Source organism: Arvicanthis niloticus, chromosome 20, assembly GCF_011762505.2.
Source record: "Arvicanthis niloticus isolate mArvNil1 chromosome 20, mArvNil1.pat.X, whole genome shotgun sequence".
Lineage (NCBI taxonomy): Eukaryota > Metazoa > Chordata > Mammalia > Rodentia > Muridae > Arvicanthis > Arvicanthis niloticus.
Window position 1 is genome coordinate 33558751 of NC_047677.1, and position 25969 is coordinate 33584719.

At 43.0% G+C, this 25969-nt stretch overlaps 1 protein-coding gene across 9 annotated transcripts in view; it reads right to left on the reverse strand.

The window, feature by feature from the left end:
* Cabcoco1 (ciliary associated calcium binding coiled-coil 1) overlaps positions 1–25969 on the reverse strand; it is a 107230-nt gene that overhangs the window by 77296 nt on the left and 3965 nt on the right. For 7 of the 9 annotated variants that reach the window (XM_076917066.1, XM_076917071.1, XM_076917069.1 and 4 more), the window contains exons 2-4: positions 19784–19890; positions 10973–11142; positions 5179–5323 (exon numbers count right to left, since the gene is read on the reverse strand). In XM_076917066.1, the coding sequence (XP_076773181.1) occupies positions 5179–5323; positions 10973–11142; positions 19784–19890 (422 nt within the window). Of the gene's footprint in view, positions 1–5178; positions 5324–10972; positions 11143–15534; positions 15680–19783; positions 19891–25969 lie in introns of those variants that run through there. The other 2 variants (XM_076917070.1, XM_034524433.2) reach the window with 2 other exon arrangements.

A 25969-nucleotide genomic window follows, 5' to 3' on the forward strand; every position in this document is an offset into this window, starting at 1 on the left:
TCAAATTTCCTCTCTTCTCTACAGACCTTGAATACTTGATACATTCATCAACACTCACAAGACTAACTTAGCATTTGACATTGCCTTGATCTGTTGGCTACAAAGAAACACGGAGTTTGGCGAGCTCTGATAATCCACTGACGCAAAATAAATTCAAATGCCTCATCCTTTATATTGGTGACCTAGAGAGGTGTGTAGCATCAGAAGCATCACAGGGGCAACAACTGATGTTGGGGTGAAAATGACTAAATACTGTATTGGGGGGCTAGCTTGCTACTCTCTAGATCAGTGGTTCTCAGCCTTCCTAATGCTGTGACCCTTACGTACAGTTCCTCATGTTGTGGTGACACCCATAGACTTATTTTCATTGCTACTTCATAACTGTAACTTTGCTACTGCTATAAATTGTCATGTAAATGGTTTTGGAGACAGAGGGTTTGCCAAAGGGGTCCTGACCCATAGCTTGAGAACCAATACTCTAAATAAACTAGAAAAAAAAATCCCATTTCCCCCATCTTGATCACCTTGTGCTAGACAGGGATCATAGGGTAAGAAAGGCATTTCCACTCTGAAATGCCATAATCTTCCAGCCTCTGTGTTTTTGTTGTATATAGGGATGGGTTTGCCCCATGTCTGCTGAGAGGATGCCATGGAAACGGCATCCATGACTTGGAGATAATGGTCAATGATGCAGCAAGGAGGCAGGGGCTGGACCAGGGCCAGGATGTGGACCCAGGGGAAGATATTTAAGGGGACACTTTCTGAATAACCATCCTCTCCCTACCTCTCTTCACCCTTCAGCTTTTCCAGGGAGCAAACAGGGGTCTTGCCTGAGGACTAAGGGACAGTTCAGCCGTGGGAACATATTTTCTATCTCTTCCATTGGGCTTCTGTCTGACTCAGGCTTCTAGATATTGCTGTCTGAGCTGTCTGGCCAGTGTCATTCATTGTTGGGCACAAAGTGGGAATGGGGTCTGGTTTTCTTACAGTGGGATAGATGTGGTTCTCAGGGGGGTAGGGGGGAAGAACACTCAATGAATAAAGGGTAAACATTTGCATTTCTAATTGCACGTATAATATATTACACATAGTTAATTAGATTGCATAAGCAGATAGCAGTGTGTGTGTGTGTGTGTGTGTGTGTGTGAGAGAGAGAGAGAGAGAGAGAGAGAGAGAGAGAGAGAGAGAGAGAGAGATCTTGTTTAGATTGTCTAAGCAGATAGAAGTAGTACCCACAGTCATGTGGAGAAGAGAGAAGAGATTTTGGGAGCAGTATTTTCAGAGCACAGGTTAAACATGTATCATTTAGACTAAAGGGAGAGTATCTGAAGAAATGTGAATTACTGACAGGGTAAGTTTCACACCATTGTGTGGCTGTTTCTTCCTATATGCAGCATTCCCTCCTAGAAGGAGGGTTTTATAGGACTTGAGTTGACAATAAGTCATTCAAGGCCAAGGAGATCCTGAAACCAGGGCTCAAGAAGTCCGGAAAATAACAATATTCTGAGGTTCCACTCCAAGGCTGGATAAGCGGTAAGCAGCCGCTGAAGAGAGTCGCTGGTAACACTGTCACTGTGTGCAGGGATCTCCGAGGATGTGGCTTTCACAGTTGTCACCCATGATGGTGGTGGGAGTGGGGGTGACTCAGCTACCTTTGAGTCATTCCTGCTTCTGTACGAAATTCTAATAAACGCATTATTTCACTAAGCTAGACTTGGGCAGAACTATTTCTTTTGTCTCTATGTTCTCTGGGGTGAACAGGCATTTGTTCACATCGCTCCAGGAGAGCGGTCATGTGATGCACATGTCACCGGCCGTGGTGGAAACAACTCCTCCCCTTAAGTTGAGTATGGCCTTCAGTGGTTTGATGAACGGAGAATCAGACTGAACTGAAGCACACATACTTTTGACAGTTTAGTCATCAGCATATTTATAAAACTTAATAATCGTTGAATTGAACATGTTGTGTAATTTCACTCCTACTAAATTTCTATTTGTGGACCCATGAGGGATTCTTAACAGCTCTGGAAAGACTCACGCTGGTTCATGCAACTCCATTATCGATTCCAGATACCCTAATAGCTGATGCTTTATCTTTTGTGTAATAACTATATTTAAATGCATAGATCACAATGTGGAGATTTAGCAGTATTACATTTGGATTTTCTGTATTTGACTAATCCCGTTAAATAGTCTTTTCATTACGAGATCTAAGATTGGGCACGTGGAGCTGTGTAGATGTGCGCTGAGGAACGTTGCCTGGTGGTGGTGGGGGGGGTGATGAGTTGAGACGAGGAAGGCAGCTTGTCCCACACTGTCAGGAAAGGGTCATCATGGCATTTGTGGGAGCTTTGATGCTGAGCTTAGGGTTCAGCTGTAAAAATGTACCCTGCCAGACAGACAGCATGTGCAGATGAAGAAGGAAGCCTGTGTAAATATGCATGGTCAACTTACCCTGTCCAGGGAATCTCAAACCCTAAGTGGCAGAAGGGCTTCAGTGCACAGATTCTTACAAGTATGTACATAGCATATGTGTGCGTGTGAGTGCGCAAGTTTGTATACATGTGTGTGCATGTGTGAGTGTGCGTGCATATGTGTGTTCATGTTTGTGTGTGTATACATTGTATGTGTGTGTCTGTTTACATATGTGTATGTGTGAGTGTGCCTGTGCATGTGTGTGCATGTGTGTACATGTGTATATAACACTGTGTCTGTACATGCGTATACATGCCTTTGTGCATGTGTGAGTGTACATGTGTGTGAGTGTGTGTATCAATGTGCACATGTGTGTGCATTCACGTGTACATATATGTATACATGTGTGTTCATGTGTGAATGTGTGTGCATATGTCTGTGTATGTGTGTGTGTGTGTATGTGTGTGTGAGAGCAAATTCAGGTGCGTGCAATCCATGGTGAGTGTTAGAGGTGAGAGGACTGCCAGTGTGGTTGTTCTTTAGGTGTTGGTCTTCACTTTTGCTTTTCATCTTGTTTGGGACATGTTCTTTCTTGTTCAATGCTGCATAGGCTAGCCTGGCTGCCCAGAAGCTTCTAGAGATTCTCCCATCACCACCTGCTATCTCCCTATGTGTCTGGCCTAGTCTTCTAGGCACACCTGACTTTTTTGTGCATTTAAGGATTAGAACTCAGGTCCTCAGGCTTCTGCAGCAAGCCTTTTACCACAAAGCCGTCATCTATACCCAGCCCTGAGGGCAGCTTCCTATCAATTTCTTCCTCTCTCTCCCTATCGGAGGAACTTGTCTTGTTCTAAAAGATGTGGAAATTTCTATGCCTTTCAGTGAGACTAGCACATTAAGGAGACATGCTTTGTACTAAAAAAAATAAAATAAAATCACACTATATTAAATGCTGCCTTATGGAAAGTACTGTGTTATAGGCCATTGCTAAGCTTCACTGGAAATAAGTATATAAGCGTTATTATATTAAACACGATAACGTTTATAAAGTTTCCAGGTGACACTCAGATCTTTGCCACACTAATCTTGAAGCTCTGTAGGATGTTGGTTGGGCCTCTGTGTTGAAGGATGCTAAAGGTAATATTGGGAAATAGAGACCCAGTTGAAGAGAAAGGGAGAGAGAGAGAGAGAGAGAGAGAGACAGAGAGAGAGAGAGAGAGAGAGAGAGAGAGAGAGAGAGAGAGAGAGAACAGGAAGACTGTGCAGAGAGATGTAGTTAGTCGGAGGTGACTTTTCATCTACTCTGGTATTTTCGAAGTCTCTTTGGAGAGAGGCATCACACACACACACACACACACACACACACACACACACACACACACACGCTTTGGGATAAGCTCTATACAGACAGATTTCAGGCTGGGAGATGGCTCAGTACTTGGTCCACATGCATGAGGAGTGACATACTGTTCCCCAGGACCCATATAAATGCTGGATGGACATGGTGGACGGACACATAGCCCACTGCTCAGGAGGTGGAGACAGGGTTTCCCTGGGGCCACGCTGGCTAGTTGAATACCGGGAATCAGAGAGCTCTGGATCCAAGGGAGAAAACCAGTCTCCGTAAATGAAGAGGGGAACAATTGGGGAAGATTTCTGAGCCCAACCTGAGCCTCCAGACACATCTGCACACATGTGCACCCTCGCACACATGTGCTCCTGTGTAAGCAAACACACATGCATACTACAACCAACAGGCAAAAAAATGGGACGGATGTTTTGCTTCAGTAGTGGTGATCTAAAAATCCTGCCATGCCATAAACCATCATATTCTAAGTAGAAAGTATGACTTTTTAATGAGTTAAACTGGCCATTATTTCAAAATATCTTAGGGTGTTTAACAAATTTGATGAAATATGAGAATCTCTTCTTTTCCTTTTTTCCATACTGGGAATTGAGCATACAGCCTTAGGCTTGGTAGGGTCAAATACCCTGTGAACCGAAGGAGCTACATCCCGAACCCTCTTTGCAAATACTGTTGAGATGAGGTCTCACTAATTTGCTTATTGAACTGATATCATAATACCTTAGCCTCCCCTAGCTGGGATTACGGGCCTCTGCGGTAACTCTTGGGTTGCAAAGATGAATCATGTAAAATCAACTTTTAAGTGGAAATGAATGTTACTCTTTAAAATGTAAATGTGTCTCATTGGATAAAAACCAGCCACCTAAAATATAGATCCATTATAACTATATTCAATTCTGTTAATAAAATGCTGTCAGGTACAGACTCAGGGATCTGTAGACCCTGACCATCCAGTGGTGATTACAGGCCAGATGTGACCATGGTGTCATCCAGGAATCGTCTTTAAGAAGGCAGAGGGAGAGAAATGTTCAGGTCCCCACTTTCATTTGCTAGATAGAGAAGTTGAGTATTCTCTCCTTTCTAAACATCAACTTTGTGTTCATGTAAGTGTGTGGATGCTTCTGTGCCTTTATACATGTCAAGGAACAGCTTGGAGGGGTTCGTTGATTCTCTCCCTCGACTATGCAGTTCCCAGGGATGGGACTCTGGTCATCAGGGCTTGGTGGCAAGCACCTTTACTCGATGTGCCATCTCCCGACCCTGTGTGTCCTTTGCTTATTGAGTCGTAACTGCAGAGATTCTATAGCCGTCTGGATTACTACCATCTAAGTTGTCTTTTATGGAGGTCGTCTAGTAGACACAGGCCGGTAGATTCATGGGATGAATCCAAGTCCTACCTGATTTTTAAGTAATCGATGATGGCATTGGCTTCCTTGACGTCGAAGACATGGAAATTCTCATTCCTCCGAGAATGGTTTGGTCCGATTTCTGCCATCACTTCCCCGAGCCACTTAATGCTGTCCTCTAAGGACATGTGCAGTGCTGAGTGAAAAACCAGAAGGGAGACTTCCCATTATCCCAGTAGCTCTTGTCGGGGTACAGTAGTCCACGAGGACCTAAGTGCTCCCCAGTTTAACCTTGTCCAGCCTTTGTGGAGAGAAAAGGTAAACCTCTTGTTTCTTTACAACAAATTAATCATTGTTTTTCTTTCTTTTTTTGAATGAGTCATCAGTGGTTGGACTTGTCACTGTGACTGTATATACATATGGTTGTCTGGACAGTTCATTTCCATTTTAAAAAGAGAAACCATGAATAGCTATCCAAATACCACTTCTACATGGAAAGGAACATTTTAAAACAAATTTTTAAGGGACAGAGAAGGCTATAAAAGACTTAGAGAAAAGCTGGCTGTCATAGGTGGCTAGGGGACCCAGATCATGGGTTCAGACCCTGTGGAAGTCCGTGCTGAACTCAGGAGAGAAGGTCAATAAGAGGAACCCCCTTTTTTTTCTGGGCTATAACTGGATGTTATCATGTGAAAACTTGGCCTGAAGATTTTTGATAGGAAGAAAACATATGGATGTTTTCAAACTCTATATAATTATTTTTGCATTTTATTTATTTTGTGGTGTGTGTGTGTGTGTGTGTGTGTGTGTGTGTGTGTGTGTGAACACTGGGCACAGGATAAAGTAAAATTTCATTGAATTGGTTCTCTCCTTCTACCTGTGGGTTTCCAAGGACTGCACTTGGGTCACAGCCTTGATGGCAGATGCCTGTTGAGCCATCTGGCAAACTCTTTAAATATTTATATTGAGAATAGAAATTTTTGTATAAAAATATCGCCACCATTACAGACTTCAAAGCCCCGGAACCTGTTTGTAAAACAGGCATTGGTGAGACTGTCAGGCCTGGAGGGAAATGATACAACTTCCTCACCATGACCCGCAATGAGCAGCTTGGTGGTCTCAGAAGATTCTCAGAAAAGTACAAATACACAACAGCCAGACACATGTGCACACAGCCAAACAACAGGACTGCACAGGCTCTTCTCCATGACACTTTTTCAGCTGGAAACAGACATAAATATTAATAACCTCAGACTTAACTCTATGGTGCCTTTGGTGAAAATATCAATGTGTACAATTTGTTTGGATTGGTGGGGTGTGTTTGGTTTTTGTCCTTGTGGCAGGTAGAATATCATCTGTAATCTGTATCCCTTCTTGCTTCCCACCTTGGAGAATGGATGCTGGCAACTGGAACATCCAGAGTGTCTTTTCTGTCATGGGTTGGTAGGCATGCACACTGTTAAGGCCTAGGTTAAAAATTAGGCCTAGATGGAATGTTAGGGCCTAGGTAACTGTTGCCTGGCTAGCTACTGCCATTATAAGGAAACTTTCTCATGTTTCTGTTGTTACTAGAAAACTTTCAAATTCCAAGATTGATTACATAGCTGTTATGTTCTGTGGACCTGAAAACCAGCCATGATAGAAGTCAGTAGAACTGTTTTGTATAGTGACCCACAATAAGCTTGGACCCGAATCAACCACCCAACAGCACTCCCTGCATCTGCGTATAAGTTTTTATGGTATATGCTGCCCCTGTAACAGACCCTAACATGAGAGAGACCTGTACCAATATAAGAAACTATTTAAAATAAAATTTCCATTTTAAGTAATGGCCTAGTAAAGTTTAAGTTCCCAAGACCTCCCTGGGAACTGTCATCCTATTTGACAGAAAGAGACATGTACGTGGGAAACTGGCATTCTGGTTGGCAAGTTAAGTCATGAATGTTAGACAAATCCCATCCTGGCAGACAAGTGAAGACATGAATACTAGACAAGGCAAGTCCCCTGCCACAGTTGATCACCCCAACCAATGGGAACAGGGTAACTGTACAACAAAGACATGTTCCTAAGGAAATCCCCTATCCCTAAATCCCGATTGGTGAAATAACTTGGCACAGATGTTTGTGGATTTTGGGCTTAAAAACACTGTAGGATCTTAACTCGGGGTCATGGTTCAGTCCTCAAATCTGGACCATGGTTCACCAGTCCTGAGGCGTATGCTCAATAAACTATGATTGTCTTGACAGAGATCGGTGTTTGTTTAGTATGTGAGGCAATTCCTGGACCCCAGCACACATGAAACAGTGGTGGCCAGAGGCAGGGTTGAAAGGTCTTGGGAAAATGTGTACGGGCTGAATGTCAAGAGAGATCACTCTCAGCGGGCGGTGCCAGGCTGAGGTGCCTGAGGAGATTATTTGTGAAAGTTGCAGCCCAGGGTTGAAGATCTCTTAGGAAACTATCGATAAACACCCTTCTTCCTGCACTAGAATGGAATGTTGGAGGACAAGGTTGGAGATAGAGATGAATTGTGAGACTATGTACTGGGTTGCTTCAGCCACGTCTAGAGTAGCTGAGTCAGACACCTCCCCTGCCCCCTCCCCTTTCTCTGGAATGTACATTCAACAAGTGCCGGCTCTCAAAAAAAACACTGATACACTTTTTAGAAAGACATGACAGGCAAACACTAGCTTACGATTTATTTAGTTCAACTTTTCGTCTATCTATAGAAGTTAGAAAAAAGTGTAAAGCAATTGAACCCCACTGAGCACTGCAGTAAATGGACCTGGTGCTGGGGGGCGGGGTGGGCCCTGGAAACAAAGCGACCCATAAATGATGAGAGGTAATCCTTCTGCAGTCAGACCCTCTTACAGCTCATGATTGGCATGTGAGCCACACAGAACTGCAGGGCATGGGTTTTTTTTTTTTTTTTTTTTTTTTTTTGTTTGTTTGTTTGTTTGTTTACTATCTCAGGTAATACAAAGTTCAACTGTATATTTCTCTACTCACGATAAACCCTAAACACCCCAAGGTTGGAGGGGATTTAGGAAGGAAAATTGGATACGGTTGAGATGGGATGAGAACAAGCCATCATAAGTAAAATATCAAACTCATTAGTTCAACATGCCGAGGAAGAGGGAATTTAGATGATTGATCTGGGTGCTGGATGCAACTGTCGTTATCAAACCTGGAATGCATCTAGTTGTAAGGCGGTTGTTTGGGTCAGCCATTGGCTGACCCTCTAGAACTGTTTCATGGCTCCTCTTGCCTTCTTGAGGTGATTGCTTTGAAAATTACAGGTGTTATCCTTTCACGGATCAGGCTGAGGTCCCACAAGGAAGTGACCAGACTGAGAGGGACTAAGCCAAATGCATTCTGGGAAACCTGGGTAAGGAAGGATACTCCAGACAACGTGGGGCGTGATCAGGTAAAGGGGCACTTGCTAGCTTTAGATTTTATTTTTAAACTTCTTCATCCAAGATGAAGATAACTGTGCTATCGTGGCAGAAAAAATAGCAAGTGCACTGGAAAGCCTTGGACAGCTGGTCTACTCGGGGGCTCTTTCGAGGGGATGCTTCCTGTACCACTTCAGCGTGTACCAGTTTGTATCTTCCTCTGAACGTGCCGTTTCCAAGGTGTTCCGCTTTTCCATCTGTTGGGCATGTAGCATTTCTACTGAGAACCAGCTTCATGCTTGTTTCACACGTGCGGTTCATGGTGTGTGGTGCTTTCTGGCTTTCCTCATACGTGTCCTTCTTAGCACGTACCCATGGCTGGCCCTTTACCTATGTGCCCTGTGCTGTGCGTAGCCACGTCTAGCCCTTTACATAGGAACTTTTGATTTTGTGTACCCATTTCTGCTCCACTACATATGTGCTCTTCCTGGCCTGCATCATTTCTCGTCCATCACATGTTCCCTTGTTTAGCATTTCCTGCAGGCCAGGTTCTAGCTTATTACCTTGGCTGCTTGCTCTAGCTTTCTGACTCCTACCTGCTATGTCTGATGTGGCATCAAAGGGAGAGACTCTGGTTTGCTGAAGAGGACCTCAGGTCACCTTCAGGAATTAACTCCCTGTCTCTCACCCTGACTCACATCTCTCTGAATAATAACATATAAATTATTTGCTGTCATCTATTGTTCAAGAAATGCTGACAAGGATGAAGTCTGAGCCTGGTGAACAGACATGGTCTCTTCCCCCCCTCCCCCCCCCCAGGAATATTTTCTGCCTTCAGTGAGTACAATCCACAAAAACATGGTCTTAAGATAAGTATCAGCCAGGCAGTGGTGGCACATGCCTTTAATCCCAGCACTTGGGAGGCAGAGGCAGGTGGATTTCTGAGTTCGAGGCCAGCCTGGTGGTCTACAGAGTAAGTTCCAGGACAGCCAGGGCTATACAGAGAAACCCTGTCTCAAAAAACCAAAATAAAATAAAATAAAATAAGTCTTAGAACTGGCCTTTATATCTTTGAGATGATCTGTTTAGATTTGAGGTGGGTTTTCTGCAGATTGGCTTATACACATGTAACACAGACATCGGACAAGGATTAGGTCAGAACTCCAGCTGTTCCAAAGTGGGTTTTAGGTGGGCTGGGCCACTTTACAACCATGAAGGAGGGCCATGCTCCTCGGCTGGAGCCATGATAACTTTGTGGTCAGGACCCCATGGTCCCCTGGTTTAACTGTGAACACACGCCACCTCCTTGAAACTGACTGAAGCTCTATCTACTCTTCGTTCACAGTCTAATTATATCAAAGAAGATGTTTTCTTACCAGAGGAAAAAAAAATAAAATGAATGTTTGCTTTTCCCTCATTTGGCATTTATATTTTTGCCCTCTCGTGCCTTAGCTTGTCAAAGCCTCTTAGAGAGTCAGAAGTCCAGGTTGGAACTGATACCGACCGTGTGAAGCTCAACTGAGGGCCATCTGGAGGCCAAGGGGACGTGTGGGAAGGTGTAAAACGGAAATATTCACTCAAATTTGGATTGTGAAGCTCTTGGGGAAAAATGTTTACCTTCTTCTGCTCTCTTCAGACTATGAATACTCTGCCCAGAAGTTGCAAAGCTTGAGTCGACCACATCAAACGTCCTTTGACGCTTTAGTTCTCATATGGGTGACGTAGTCAAGGTTTGTTTTATATGCAGATCTGGCCTGAAAAAGGCTTCCTCCAGCCCCTGATGCTCACACTGCCTTTTCCACATCCTCCTCAGGAGATTTTTTTTTTTTTTTAATTTTATTTCTCAAACCTATTCTTGCTGCGTGTTAGGTTTGTCTTAGACTTTCATGTTCTCTCTCTGCTCCCAAGTGTGTCTGGCTCCAGAGATAATTCTGATTTTCTTTTCTGTATTTTTTCTGCCTTCCTGAATGCATATAAATAAAAATGCATTCAGGTTTTTATTTTTTTTTTTATAAACAAAAAGTGCCTAGTGCTTCCTGTTCTTTTACTCCAGTAATAAGCACACAGCATGTAGAAACTTATTTTCCCTTTTTCTAACTACATAGTATTCCGCTTTAAAGAGAGATTGATTTATTCGGATTTCAAAGTAGTCCCAGATATCCAGAACTTGTCCAAAATATCAGAGCATCCTCAGATATCTGTGGTGCGGTGGGGGGTGGGGGGTGTTAATTAGAATATCTTTGGCGAATCAACAAAGAGAACCTTAGTGTCACTAAAAATTCTTTGAGGATTTACCATTCAATGAGAAATGAGCGGCCCCTGCTGAGTGTAGGAAACCAACCCTCAGTCCTTATTAAAGGAATTACAATCAAACAAGCATCTTGGCTTTTGAATATTAACTGACACACAATACATTTCCTCCCCTTAAAATGACATCGAGGGATCACACTTACTTTGAAGATTATGAAGCAACATGTCCAGCAACGTCATAAATTTTGAGTACTGGTCGATGGAAAAGTTCATGTCCTTGGCCCAGCAGAACCCAGACACATAGTAATCCAAGAGAATGGCGTCGCGCAGGGAAGTCTGGAGATTTTTAAAATTCAGAAACACTGCCATTTTTCTGTAACAAAAAAGGAAAAAAAAATGCAGCTATTAAACGAGACTGAATAGTGGACAGTTTCCAGAAGTTTGAAAAGCAAGTATTTTAATGAAAGCTCTAGAGTGCTTCTCGTCTTAAAGTACTCGGTCATATCAGAGCCTCAAAGATGAGAGGGAGAGAGGAGAGAAAGGAAAAGAATGGGATGGATCTCTCTCTCTCTCTCTCTCTCTCTCTCTCTCTCTCTCTCTCTTTCTCTCTCTCTCTCTCCCGCCCCCACCCTTTCTCCTTTTTCTCTGTCTCCACTTCTCATACCTTTAACACCTAGCATTTTTTTCTGCCTGGAATTCAGCATCTCATACAGGCTGTCAAGCAGTTGATCTTGAGCTCCTGCTGCCCCAGGCTCAGTCCAGTTGTTATGGCTGGGATTAGAGACAGGTGGGGCTCAGAGGAGCCTCCCTCCCCCCGCCACCCCCCCCCACCGACAACAGATACTTTCCTTACCAACCCAGCCTTATCTCTAGCCAAAATCTCTCTATAAATCAATCTACTGATTAAATTCATTCCATTTCTGAAAACAGACTGTTAAGTATTCTGTCCTTTTCTTTCTGTAAAGAAAACAAGGTGTGTCTGTCTGTCTATCTGCTTATCTATCTATCTATCTACCTATCTATCATCTATCTATCTATCTATCTATCTATCTATCTATCTATCTTCTGTGAACTAAGTTTTATATTTTAATTAATTTATTTATCCACTTTATATCCCAATATCATCTCCTCTACTTCCAGTACCCCCTCACACAGATCCTCCCCTTTCCTCTCTCCCCTTATCCTCTGAGTGTCACCCCCCAACACACTACCCAACCTCCTAAACACCAAGTCACTGCAGGACAGAATATCACTAACAGTGTCAGGGATTGGTGCTTGCCCATGGGATGGGCCTCAATTTGAGGCAGTCAAATCAATTTGGTCGGCCTTTTCTTCTGTCTCTGCTCCATCTTTGTCCCTGGACATCTTGTAGGCTGGATCCATTTTGGGTTGAAATGTTTTGTGGGTGGGTTGGTGTCCTTTTTCCCTCCTCTGGGAGTCCTAACTGGCTGCAGGAGGTGGCCAGTTCAGGTTCCATAGCTCCCACTGCTAGGAGTCTCAGGTAGAGTCGACCCCCTGGGGCCTCCCCCTATCCCAGTCTCTGGTGTGTCCTAGAGATGCTCCCAGCCCCCATTTCTGTTCTCCCTCCACAGAGCCCCACGATCTTGATTGTTTTATGTTAGCTGCACTTACTTTTTTTTTTCTAACATACTTTCTTTGAGATTATTTCTCATTACTTCTTCTCTCTCTGGATGTGTTCAACACATGGTCCTTTCCTGAGCTGTTGTAAGATCTTTCTTTGTATACATTTTTTTTTTTTTGACATTTACAAATTTTTCTTCTTCATGATCTCTTCCTTTCACTTTTGTAAGTCTGTTTTGTGCTCTTGTTGCGGTTTTAAAAACCCGTGGGCACAACATTTGCCTGTATTTTCTGTGTGTTCCTGGTCATGTCTTTCTGGTGGGGGCTTTGTCCTATCCCTTCTCTGTCTGTATGTTACGGATGTGCCGTCTCGGCATGTGTACTCCTCACGGCTTAGTCATCTTTGAGTGAACTTAGTTGATGTCTGTGGACAACTGTTGTGGGGAATGAAATGGATGTGGAGACCTGGCTATGGCGCAAACTATTAGCTGCTTCCTGTGTCCGTGATACAGACTACTTGGTACTTCCTGTGTTCTGATAACAAACTTATGGGCATTTCCTGTATGGAGTTACTTTCTGTCAAGTCTTTGAACACTTATTGCTGTTTTGGTTAGTGAGGTGAAAGAAGAAAAAAAATATAAACTCACTTTATTGTAGCATAAACAAATATGAATGCTCCAATTCTGCACATCCCTGTCCTACACTGCCACTGGGGCTTTCTGTCATGCATGTAGGGCTTTTTTTTCTCCCTCTAAGAAGTTTCCCTTGTCTTCCCTTCCTTCTAAGACCTGTAGCTGTGTGCATCTCCCTCAAACCATTTCTGTCATGTCCAGATGATCTGTGCTACTCATGGGGGATCATCTCCAAAGCTCAAGGCTAGGGCCTTCAGCTTAGTTGGTTTTCCTTGTTGCTTGCTTGTGGTTTCTTGGAATAAGCTGGGTGATGGAACCTGGGGCAAACTGACCCCACCATTTTTCAAAAGGGGAAGCCTTTGTCCTTCACAGTATTCAAAGCATGAAAACTGAAACAAGTTTTGAAGTTAATATAGTTTTTTTAAACGTGTGTAACAAATCAATGTTTTTATCAAGTGCTGGTAATCTGAGTTACGTAGGGTCGATCGAAGAAAGAGAGACACCGGAGGATGCAATGAAGCCTTGAAGGAGCAGGGAAGGAGGAACAGCCTCAGTGGACTGAACCCTGGGTGCTCTTGTAGAAGCGTTTCTGATTAGTCACACATTACACACATTACACACAGGTGCAGCCCCATCTGGGAAACCACAAACCCTACATGAAGTCTGATGATTTTAAGCAAAGATTTCGTCTCCCTCCCCTTCCCACCATGCTACATGATGCATTCAGCCTACAAAACTGGCCTAAGAGGAGGGCTTTGCTGTAGGTATCCGACAATTTTATTAATTCACGAGGATGAGGTAGCTTGTCATCCTTTGTACGACAATCAAAAAAGAATTCACGAGTAGCTTTGATTGTTACTGGCCATTATCTTGTGGTCCTTATCTAAAATCTCCCACATCAGGAAAATTAGAAGGCAGTTTGACTTCAAAATTGAGTGTGATGGGGACATTATATATAATATAGGCCTATATTTATGCATATTTATGTGTATACTTACATGCAGTAATTATGTATTCACATCCATTTAAGAATGTTTAGCGTGTATATTTATATGCATGTGTGTGGAGGCCAGAGGACAACTTGCCAGCTTGCCCTGGGATCTGCTGTCTGCCTCCAAGTGCTGGAGTCACAGGGAGTCGCCATGACTTTAACATGGTGCTCCTCATCCCAGTGTAGGGTAAGCCCTGGGTACAATAGGCATCTTCTCTATTCCTACCGGTTGCTTTGACAAATGATTTTCTAAGAACGTGTGTGTGTGTGTGTGTGTGTGTGTGTGTGTGTGTGTGTGTGTAACAAGGACTATTGACCTTTCATATTTTGGGTACAGTGTTTACAGAGCATTCTGAAATTCAGTTTTATTTTCGTGACAAAAAGAAATTGGGTTATTCCCCCCCCCATGCACATACTTATTTTTACCAGAATGTTCTAGAATAGTTGTTCTAGTTTATAATTATCCCGTTTGCCTTTAATTTTAATTTCAAATGAGTCTTGTGCTTACTGACAGGGATTTATTTTATTTTAGATCACAATTCCTCTTTGGCGGTTTTCTTATTGTTATGTGAGATGCGTCGTCAATGAATCGATTAATCTTGCCTGATTTTGTTATGTTAGATGCATAATGAATTGATTAATCTTGCCTGAGGCAATCGGTCGATTTTTTTTTTTCAATTAAACTGCAGGACACACCCTAGCTTTTGAGTTCTTTATATAAAAATGTCCTGAGCAATCTCTGCTAGAATCTGGTTCTGAAATCCTTCTCTTTCAACAAACCAGGTTCTGATGACTTGTCTGTTCCCCCAGACAGCTGCTGTCCCGCCCGGACAGGGAAATGCACAAGACCTGCCTGTTCACTGTCCTTCCTGCGTCACTTTATCCTGGACATAAAGAGCTGTCTGAAGCTTCATCCTGCAGAAACGGGAAGACCTGAGGATGTATTACATGAAGCATAATTCTCTTCTTGTTCCTTGTGTTGCTTGTGTAATCCAATATCCTCCCCTTGCATTAAGACGTATTCGTTGCTGCGAATTTCCCTGCATTTATCTTGCCACTGACTTCATTTTTGGCGAAGCAGATTCCACATTAGCTTCCTTCTTTGTGCCTAGCGTCTTCTTTAAGCTCCAACAGTTCCTTTATGTACATATCTTACCAGCTCTTTAATCTCCTGCCTTGTGGAATCGATTCAGTCTTTAATCATGACTTTTGGTTAACGTTTCTTCTTGCTTCTGTCGATTTTCCCTCCTGACTATCTTCTCTTCATCTGCCGTCTGCAATCTGTGTGTTCTTAAGTAAATATCTGACCCAAATACCTGGTCGTGTTCCTTGCTTTCTGGTTTTATTTTATTTTTTATTTTTTAGTGCGTACGTTTGAATGAACTCAAAGGTGATGTTTCTGAGTTTATTTAAGTGACTACTCTCTGACCTCCCACCATTCCAGCTTTGACCCATAGTGTCCCTTATCCCCCCCACCCTCCATCTGTCGTTTGTCCGTTTGTCTGTCCCTCCCTCCCTCCCTTCCTCCTTCCCTCCCTCCTTCCTTCCCATTTCCTAGTACCTGAATTCCTGCCCTTGGTTGATCCTCAGGGTTTAGTGTTGACTGTTATATTCTTGCAAAGTCATTTCACTCCAAAGGAGGAGATACAGAGAGTGATGCAGAGCCAGCTACGGCTGCAGCTGGAACTCGGGTCCTCTGGGTTCAGCTGGCCGGTTTGGTCATGAGGGAGGATGGAGTCAGAGAGACAGGAGGGAGAGAGAGTTACCGGCAGTGTAGGCTGATGCACAGGAAGGGAAAGGAGCTCAGTGGAACTGAGGTGGCCAGAGGCAGTGTAACCATCTGCTTTGGCGCAACAGGAGTGTCAGCAAAACTACTTTGTCATTCATTCCTTCAAGCTTTGGAACTTTGAACACCTTTCTCTTCTGAAGTGCAACATCACAGGAGCTCGATCTGCAGACCCGTTTTGCAGCTCAGAGCAGTCTGGCTGCTGTAACCTTGAGGGCATCTTGGTAGACCTGGTGTGGTGGTGCATAACCCAAAGTGTGGCACTTGAGAAGCAGAGGCAGGGATGTTCCCTTGAACTTGAGGCCAGCCTGGGTGACGGAGTAAGACTTGGTTTCCAAAAACAGTCCAAAAACAAAACCAAGGCTCAGTGTTACTTTCTGTTTATAAAGTTAATTTTATCTAGCCTCTCTCATTTAAAAAGATTTTTAAAATTCTTTTTAATTTTTATTCTATGCATGTGAGTGTTTGGCTTGCATGTTTGTCTGGGTGCCACCTGTATGTGTGGTACCCAAGGAGACCAGAGGATGACATTTGATTCCCATCCCCGGGAACTGGACTTACAGATGGTTGTTACCCACCATGTGGTGGCTGGGAATCGAACCTGGGGCCTCTGAAAGAGTAGCTGGTGTTCTTAGCTGCTGAGATATTTTTGCAAACGCCTCTGGTTTTTGTTTTTTTGTGTGGTTTTTAAAAAGGATTTATTTATTTATTTTATGTGAGTACACTGTCTGTCTTCTTCCCATTAGAGATGGTTGTGAGTTACCATGTGGGTGCTGGGAATTGAACTCAGGACCTTTGGAAGAGCAGGCAGTGCTCTTAACAGCTGAGCCATCTCTCCAGCCCGTGGGTTTTTTTTTTTTTTTTTTTTTTTTTTTAATGAAACTTTGGAATGGATTTGTAAGTATTGCTGAGTTACATATAAATAAAATATTGATAGCAGTTAGAAGTCATGATAAGAACACCAGACATGTGAAATCTATTTCAAGAGTATTGCTGAGTTACATATAAATAAAATATTGATAGCAGTTAGAAATCATGAGAAGAACACCAGCCATGTGAAGTCTATTTCAAAATGTATTTTGAATAATCCCTCAAGTCTCTTGGGTTGCCTGTTGGTATAGAGAAAAAAAACTCATAATTGTGAAGTATAGGGAAATATGGTGATTTTGTTGTAATTTATTTAAGGAGGTTTATAGCTTTTCAAACTGCATAATCTTGGACTATTTTGGTCACCCGGGAGAGGATAATTAAATTATACTACTGTCTTTTTGAAAAATATATAGCTATCACTTACAATAATTCTGTTTTAAATTGAAAATGATTGCAAACACATGTAGATTATTGTTACAGAAATTTTATTTAAAAACATGAAAAAATTTAAAAAAAATGACTCCCAAGTAGCACAGTCCTAAAATTTGACATCCCTTTGTGTGATCTCTAAATTCGGATCACTGGCCATATCCACCTGCTTTTAACACAACTGTTGCACATATTTCGTACATGGCTAAGTTTTATGTTGTGTTTTGTTGTGTTTTGTGTCTTTAGGGTGGTATCTGGCCAGGTGGCGCTGGCTGTTCTGGAGTGTTTTGAAAGCCAGACTGACTGTGAACTGGTGAGCCTATGCTTCTGTCACTGAACGAGCTGCTTTGTCCTGTCCTCTATCAACTGCTGTGACACTGGCTGTGCCATGTGCCTTGTTCCACATGTACCCTCGATGCTCAAAAGTATTTCTGAATTTGGATATGTCACAACAAAACACAGTCAATAACTGAAAAAAGATGGCTTTTTAGTTTTTGTTTTTTTGTAAGATAGGATCCATAACCACAGCATAAGTTACAATGTGGTAAAAACACACGGTTCTAAAAAAAAAAGATCTAACATTTTATTTTAATATTATTACTATTAAATAATAGATGCTTGGCATTTTTTAATGTTGACATTTTACTTACTATTCATTACAAGTAAATTGGACGCTGGATTAAATATCTGTCACTTGCCTTGATTTATTCTCACTCAGTATTGAGTATTGCTGTGCATGACAAAGACCACTTTAATATCGTGGCCTTCAAGAGGGAGATACATTGCACGTAAAATTGCAACGTGTATTATTAATATCGTGAGTAGTTACTTGAAATCAACTTTTAAAATTGTTTTGTATTTATTTGTTACCTGTGTGTGTACGGGTTTTGTGTGTGTGTGTGTGTGTGTGTGTGTGTGTGTGTGTGTGTGTTTAATAATCCCTAACCTAAGAATCAGAATTCCCAGTAAATATTTATTTTGTAAAAGTGTTGAAAGTGTTACAAGGCATCATTTAAAACTGGTGAGAATTTTAGTTCTCTGACCAACTCTCAGGAAGCTGCAGACAGCAGACAGTTGTGCCCAGTCACTGCTATCTTTTCCCAGAAGAGTCTGCAAGCGTTGGAGGAGAAGTGCATCTTGGGAAAACTCTGTCAGTGTTACTTGCTTCTCTTGATGAGCTTTCTCTTCTCAGATTCCCCTGCCATCAGGGAGGGATGCCACAGCTCTTTCTCAGGAGGAGATAACTTCAGTGCCACAGCACTTGTAAAGTCTGTCTGTGGCCATCACTGAGTCATTTTCTATGTGTTCGTTATGGTCTGTGACACCTTGCTATGTCCTGCATATTGGCTTTCAAAGACCAGAATTCTGGCCCAGGTTCTCGAATCGCACCAACCCAGGGTTACTCTCCACAGCCAAGTGGGTTTCCACTTTAAGGTGGGATGACTTTAAAAATGGAAGATGACTAAAACATCTTCTTTAAATGGTGTGTGTGTGTGTGTGTGTCTGGAAGGTTGTGTGCAAATGGGTTGGGTGCCCACAGGGCCGGAAAGAGTTTTGTGTTCTCTGGAGCTAGAGTTATAGGCAAACTTCCCAACGTGGGTACAGGGAATAGAACATGGCCCCTCTACAAGACCATTACATGCTCTCAGCCACCGAGACACCTTTCTAGCAGCTAAGAGACATTGTTAAGGAAATCATGTTGATGGACCTATCTGGCTAATATTCTACGTAAATGACATGCCCTAGTACCGCATACCCAAGAGAGAGCAACAATAGAATTACTGTGACAAATTCCATCTTACCTACATTTAAAACAACACACGCTGTAAGTGTCTAGAGAATAGCATATTTTTTTTGATAAATATTATTGGTAAATGGCTAGTTTGCAGAATTTTCAAAATCATAACTGTGCTGGCTAGTTTTATGTCAACTTGACACAAGCTAGAGTCATCTGAGAGGAGGGAACTTCGATGTAGAAATCGCCTCCGTAAGATCAGGCTGCAGTCAAGCCAATAGGGAATAGTCTTAATTAATGATCAATGGGGAGGGCCAAGCTTATTGTGGGTGGGGCCAGCCTGGGGGCTGATGGCCCTGGGCTTTATAAGAAAGCAAGCTGAGCAAGTCGTGAGGTGCAAGCCAGTCAGCAGCACCTCCCCAAGGCTGCTGAATCAGCTCTCACCTCCGGGTTCCTGCCCTGTTTGAGTTTCTGTCCTGACTTACTTGAGTGATGAACAGTAGGTATAAGCTGAATAAACCTCGTCCTCCCAAATTGCTTTGGTCACGATATTTGATCACAGCAAGCAACAGTAACTCAAATGAAGACAATAACCTACTTAACAGTGCTAGTGACATATTTACCATCTTATACTAATATAGTTCATGTTAGGGAAGGAGGCCCTTTAGATTATTTGACATATTGACAGTTTCGTGCATACAAGAGACGCGGGCACTGGGTAGATACAGGTGGCTCTTGGCCAATATTAACAGATAGGTTTCCAGTGCATGTTAATCACCAGCAAAGGTTCCTGAGCTGTACAGAGTCAATTACTCTTGCATTTGTGTGTGTGTGTGTGTGTGTGTGTGTGTGTTCCCAAGACTTGACATATTTTAGTACATACTGTAATGGCACACAGTTTGAATTAAAAGCTTAATATGTATAAGTAATGCACTGTGGTCACTTAGCAATGAAGGACTAGAGCCTGACTGAGGCTCTGGAGTAACTTACTCTTGAATTCCATTTACGTCCTCTTCTCCCAGCAGGTCAACGATCTGGTCAGCGGAGAGTATCTCCAGAGACAGAATCCTTTCATTCTCCTGGAATTCAATATTTTTCTATTAAAGCAAATCAAAGAAGAACGAGTTATCTGAACCACATGTTTTGCGTACTGACCCCAAGGATATAAAAACCTTTGTCTTTTTTTTTTTTCTTTCCTCTTCTTATGTGTTAGTGGCTCACCCCTGGAAAGTCACATGGTTATATGGCTAGACAGCCTATCCAAAGGTATATGCAGATCTGAGGCTGCTTTACAATTCAGCAAACACTGACTGTCTATTCCTACTGTAAGGCCCCCACGAAGGGAGGACCTCACCCAAACCTCAGGCATTCACAGCCACCCAGTAACTCACAAGACACCGAACTTGATGCAATCAGCAAGAGGTATATTTCGATCAACATGTTGAGGTCAAGACCCATGACCCACGCAGGGGCAGTGGGGTTTGACCCGGAGGCTTTGGAGACAGAGAGAATTTAAAGGCAAAACCCATAACCCAAGGGGGGAAACCACAACCCAGGGGGAGTGAAGGGGGGTTATTGGAGAGTACCTGTCGGAAAGTCCCAGCCCATTATTCAGTTTGTGACAGGGTCCAAGGAACAGTCATGGGAAACATTTTGTATAGGCTATTCTCTAAGAGCCTATTCGTAATCAACCATTTATCTTGTGGTCAGCCAAGTTCCTGAAACACAGAGCTCATGACCAAGCTGACCTGCATTCTTGGTTCTGTTCAGTCTGCTAGGAGTTTTTGAAAATTTTTAACCCTTTCACTACACGTTACTTATATAAATTCTACATATTCCTGGTTGAACTGAAGGCTCAAGAGAGGGGAAGTGAGGAGAGGCTTGCTCACTCCAAGGAGTTCAATGTCGAGTCAGGAAAAGGAACCACAGACAAGCAAAACATGAGCCAAGCATGGTGGGGACAGGGGTCGGGGTGGAGTTCATCAGAACACATTGCCAGTGTGGCTTCAATTCTCAGACAGCTGGAAGGAATATTTCAAAGAAAAAAAATGAACATAAGCTGTCCTAAGTGGGACGTTCAGCCTCTAAGCAAAGAGGACAGGAACATGGCTGAACTTCACAGAAAAGGGGGGTCGGTGAACGGACCCTTCAGGACCTGCAAAACCAGGACACTGCGCTAAAGATTCCCAGCGGTGTGCAGGACAGGTGCCAGGGATGGGATGATGTCAGGTGGGCCAAGCACACTGCAGGCTATTGTGGGAGGGCCCGAGTTTAAGGAGACAATATATACTTTACACATGCTTACAAACTAGAACAACTATATGTGGGATCGTGGACATTTCAGACCCGTGCCAGTGGCGGAATGGTGAGCTCTTGGGTTTTCTCTCACCAATACAGAAGATGGGGATGCAAGGGATTTCTGAGGAGGAAAATGGTTAGACATGATTGGAACCTGTGGCAGACGCAGAGGAAATGGGTGATGACAGGAAGTGGGGGAGGGGAGTAAAGGAAACAAAAGTCTTAAAACACAGTTTTGATGCAGAGCTGGAGTTTCCAAAGCAGGTGGTTCCAGGCCTTTTGCAGAAGAGATGGCGGTGGGTTGTGCAGAGCAAGGTATAAATATTTAGAAACTAATTAGAGATGGCAGGGGTCAGAAAAGTCAAGTTTAAAGATGTCGGTTAACGGACAAGGCTGTCCCAGTTCACAGTAGGAAGAGAAGGGTTGTGAATCAAGACGGAAGAGGAGGCCGAGATACAGCCAGGAGACGATGGCAGTTGCACACAGATCGAAGCTTATGGGGATTTTGAGGACCGCAGGTGAATGTCATTCACCAAACGGGGATTGATCTGTTTACATGATGGCATCCGATAAGTAAGAACGAGGAGATGCTCACTGTAGCTAATAACCAGGCTACTCTGCAATTATCATATGTCCCTTCCCCCACCCACCCCCAACTCCCCCACAGGTCTCTCAAGATATCCTGGAGCTTGCTGTAAGGCAGAGGATCACTTTGAACCTCTGGTCCTCTGGTTTCTATCTCCCGATGATGCTGGGATTCCAAGAAAGCACCACCATAGCCAGCTCATGTGGTGCTGGAGATAAATCCAGGCTTTCCCACCCATTACCCAAGCGCCTTACCCACTGGACTACAGCATCAGCACCACTGCTTCCTTATGGAGAATCCCAAAGCTAACACCATTGCCATAGCTTCATATTAGATTGTTACACCGAGGCTGCGCTATTAAAAATGAATAAGTTAAACCTATCTAGTTCATATGATTGCTTGAATCTGATATTTTCACACCTGCTATGATATACTTTGCACCTGCTGGGCTCTCAGATACTTCGAAGCTCAATCAAATCGATGGGTGTGGGTGGAGGATAGTATTTCAGTCAGACACATGGTGTTATGTTTGCTTAAATATATTTTGGCCATAGGCTTCCTGTATTAGGACTAAAGTCTACTCGTTCTTATACTGATAATTATTTTACACTCTCCTCCTGTTTTCCCTTCTGATTGGAATCTTGCAAGCCCTGCTGAGTCAGCATGGGTTACAGAGGGACTGTTGAGTTTCATCTCCATTCCACGATGGTGTTCTTGACTGGGAGAGAGTTGAGGAACTGGGAATTTAGAAGAACTGCAGTCAAGGTGATGGTTTGGTTGTTGATTAATTTTATGACCCAAGCCAACTCGTTTGATTTTAAATTTAGATTCAGATTTTTTTAAAAAATCATTTGCTAAGTTTGGGTACTCATCGGACATCATGGCCATGATGAGTCAGAGTGAGAGAGCAAGAGAGAGTGAGAGAGAGCAAGACAGAGTGAGAGAGTGAGTGAGCGGGAGAAAGAGAGAAAGAGAAGAGAGAGAGGTACACGGAAAATGAAAGGACAGACATACAGATCCATTTACTTGGTTAGAAAAATTCAGAATAGAAAAAAAATTGGGTCACATAGAGCTGTATGAGGTTTATATAGATATAAAGTCATATAGGTATAAAGTGAACCTAGTCATATCAACCCTTTGATAGTCAGAGTTGAAGCAATGATGCCTGACACCAGAGCCACTGTTTTTACTAAAATGTGTGGGTTTAAGATATCATCTTTCAGCAGAGTTTGCCCCTCTAATTAGTTTTAGTGTTAGTAACAGCACCATTTATACAAATGCTTATATTTCTGGACCTACATTAAATGAGTCCTCCTCCCCTTTTTTCTTATATACATAATCATATATACATGTACATATGTGTTCTATTATATATACATATATATACACATACACATATAATATATATTGTAAAATTTATTTGCTGCTTTGCACTAGAAAGAGTATTAGGTGATTGAAAACCTTTGATCTTTCAGTGCATACATTCCGATCTGTATAGCCAGCTGGAAGATAGCACAGCAATTCATAAACAGGCTGAACTTGCCCGCCCATCTTTCAGTGCATACATTCCGATCTGTATAGCCAGCTCTCTGTTTCGTGTGTCTCCAGCTTGGAAGCTCCACGGCTACACCGCACTGCTAACTCACATCTTCCCACCACCTGCTGGAGCTGAGCATCCCTTCCAATGTCAACCTGTTAAGCCTCCGGTTAGTTACCAGACAACCTTGTGTCTGATTTCTCCTCGGTGTCACTTAAACACCCTGCATTTGCAACTCTGCACCCATTGTTAATGGTGCTTCATATAGGAGAGTGTCTAAAGAGCCTCATTAAAGGAAAGATAACAGATCTGTTGGATGAGGAACGAGGGCTTTCCCAGTCAGAAGGAACAAGAGCTTGTCTACAGATGTTGGATTTTGAACTGAGGAGCAGCGTTGTGTTAAACCATAAGGAAGTCTTAGGCCAAAGAAAGGTCAGGAATATTGTTGCTGTTTTTACTTGAACATTTGATCCATTCCAGCATATCCTGCACCCACTTGGGTTCTATCAGCGTGGTCCACAGAAGCATCACCTGTCTGCATCCCTAAGGTACTGGCTGGTACCTCTTAGATGCTGAGCTTGGTAAGGCCTAACCCTCCTCAACATGACCTTCCCACAAGGCTAGAGAGCCAGTTGTTTGTAAAAGAACTTAACTAACTAAAGGAAAGAAAGACAAATAAAATGAAGAGTTAGCTATTTAAAAATATAGGTAGAAAGGCAACTTTCCTTCAAGTATGATTCAATAATAAAGGAAGTCGATGTTTGCCACAGCAGGTGGCAAAACATTAAAAAATATAAGGAGGTGGAAGATTTCCTAGAAAAATATAAATTGTCAAAACTTAGTGGGGACGCTTGTGGTCTCCCAGAGACTGAACCACCAACCAAAGAACAGACATGGGTTGGACCTAGGCCCCGTGCATATATGTACCAGATGTGCAGCTTGGCCTTTATGTGGGTCCCCCAACAACTGGAGTGGGGGGCTGACCCTGACTCCGTTGCCTGCCTGTGGATCTTGTTCACCTAACTAGGCTGCCTTGTCTGGCCTCAGTGAGAAAAGATGTTCCTAGTCCTACAGTGACTTGAAGTGTCAGGATGGGTTGGTACCCCGGGTTGGGGGGGGGCGGGGCGAGAATCTTTCTTTCTCACAGGCGAAGGGAGTGGGGATGGGCTGTGTGACATGGTGGGGGCTTGGGAGAAGGAGGGGCTGCGACTGGAATGTAAAGTGAACAAATACAGAAATTAATGGGAAAAATATTTAGTGAGGATAGAGGAGAAAATGTATCTGACCAAACGGGACCCCAAACTGGATTCTACCTTTTGTAAAGTCAACATGTCCATCTGGTATTACACTTGGTCAAAACCCAGGTCAATCAAAACCTAGGTTAAGAATTTTAGGCTTTTAAGAGTTCAGTTTTTGTGGTGTGCGCATCTACATGGAAGAGCCCAAAGAAGAATAAAGAGAATAGAGAAACCCAAAGCTCTAACGAACTAGGACTGTCTAGTTAAAGAACTAGTTAAAGATCAATCTTGCAAGCGTGGATCTCACTATGATAAAGCACGATGAGGGGCCATCTCCCAGACAGAACCCATGATGGAAATGTCAACTTTAGGTCAAATTCAACATCGAGTTGGCGACTGTTACATAAACGCTGACCAGGTACCTTCTAGACTCAGCAGCAAAGCACTTGGTAAAAGTAAATGGAGAAAGAAAACAAAGCCAGGCCAGAGACTATTTGCCAAAACTAACAGCCACCATCATAGGGAACACGGGGACAGTCGTCAGCGCTGTCGAACCAAGAGCTGGAAATGTGATCCAGACAAGCAACTTTCCTGTAATTCAACATCAGACTCATTCTTCTCCATTATGGTAAGAAGATAAGAAAATGAAATATTCGGCTTAAGCATTAGACACAAAGGAACAAAAGGCCCTTTATTTGAAGATGACATCATAGTGTCCTTAAGAAGGCTGACATTGTACTACCGCTCAGCTAGGAAACGGGGTAAGATGGTTATACATTACATAAATACACAAAGCCGGGTTCTTTTCTCCATTCGAGAAACTAATTATAAATGGAAATGTCCAGAGTTATTGAATTGTGCTTTGTTCTGAGTATAATAAAGGCATAAGAATTGTAGCAAAATTCTAAAACTCGGTCAGAACTTGAGGGATAAGAATTGATAAAGGATACGTAGCAGAACCTCCTTCAGACTCAAGGAATAAATTCCTCTCACATCATAAATGTAAAGCAAAGACAACTCTGAACTCCGGTGGGATTCTCCCAGAACTATACAAGATAACTTTTAAATTCTTAGGAGGGACTACAGACACTTGGAAGGAGTGGGGATGGTGGGCGGGGCCTTCCCAAATTAGATGCAAAAGTTCCATATGTAAATGGTGTAACACTGATAAAGAATGGGTAGACTCCTCAGTCTGGGGAGGATGGCTCAGTGGATACACTGCCTGCCATGAGATCACCGGGGCCTGAGTTCAGATCCCTGGAACTCACATGAAAAGCCAGGGTGGGCATTAGTAATCCCAGTGCTCCAGCGGCTGAGACAGGCAGGTCCCTGGAACGCCATGGCCAGAGAGTCTAAAGCAGCACTTCTCAACCTGTGGGTCGCGACCCCTGCCCCAGTGCTCTGTCTCCGGGATCTTTACATTATGATTCATAACAGTAGCGAAATTGCACTTAGGAAGTAGCAAAGAATGTAACTTTACGGTTGGAGGTCACCGCAACATGAGGAGCTGTCTTAAA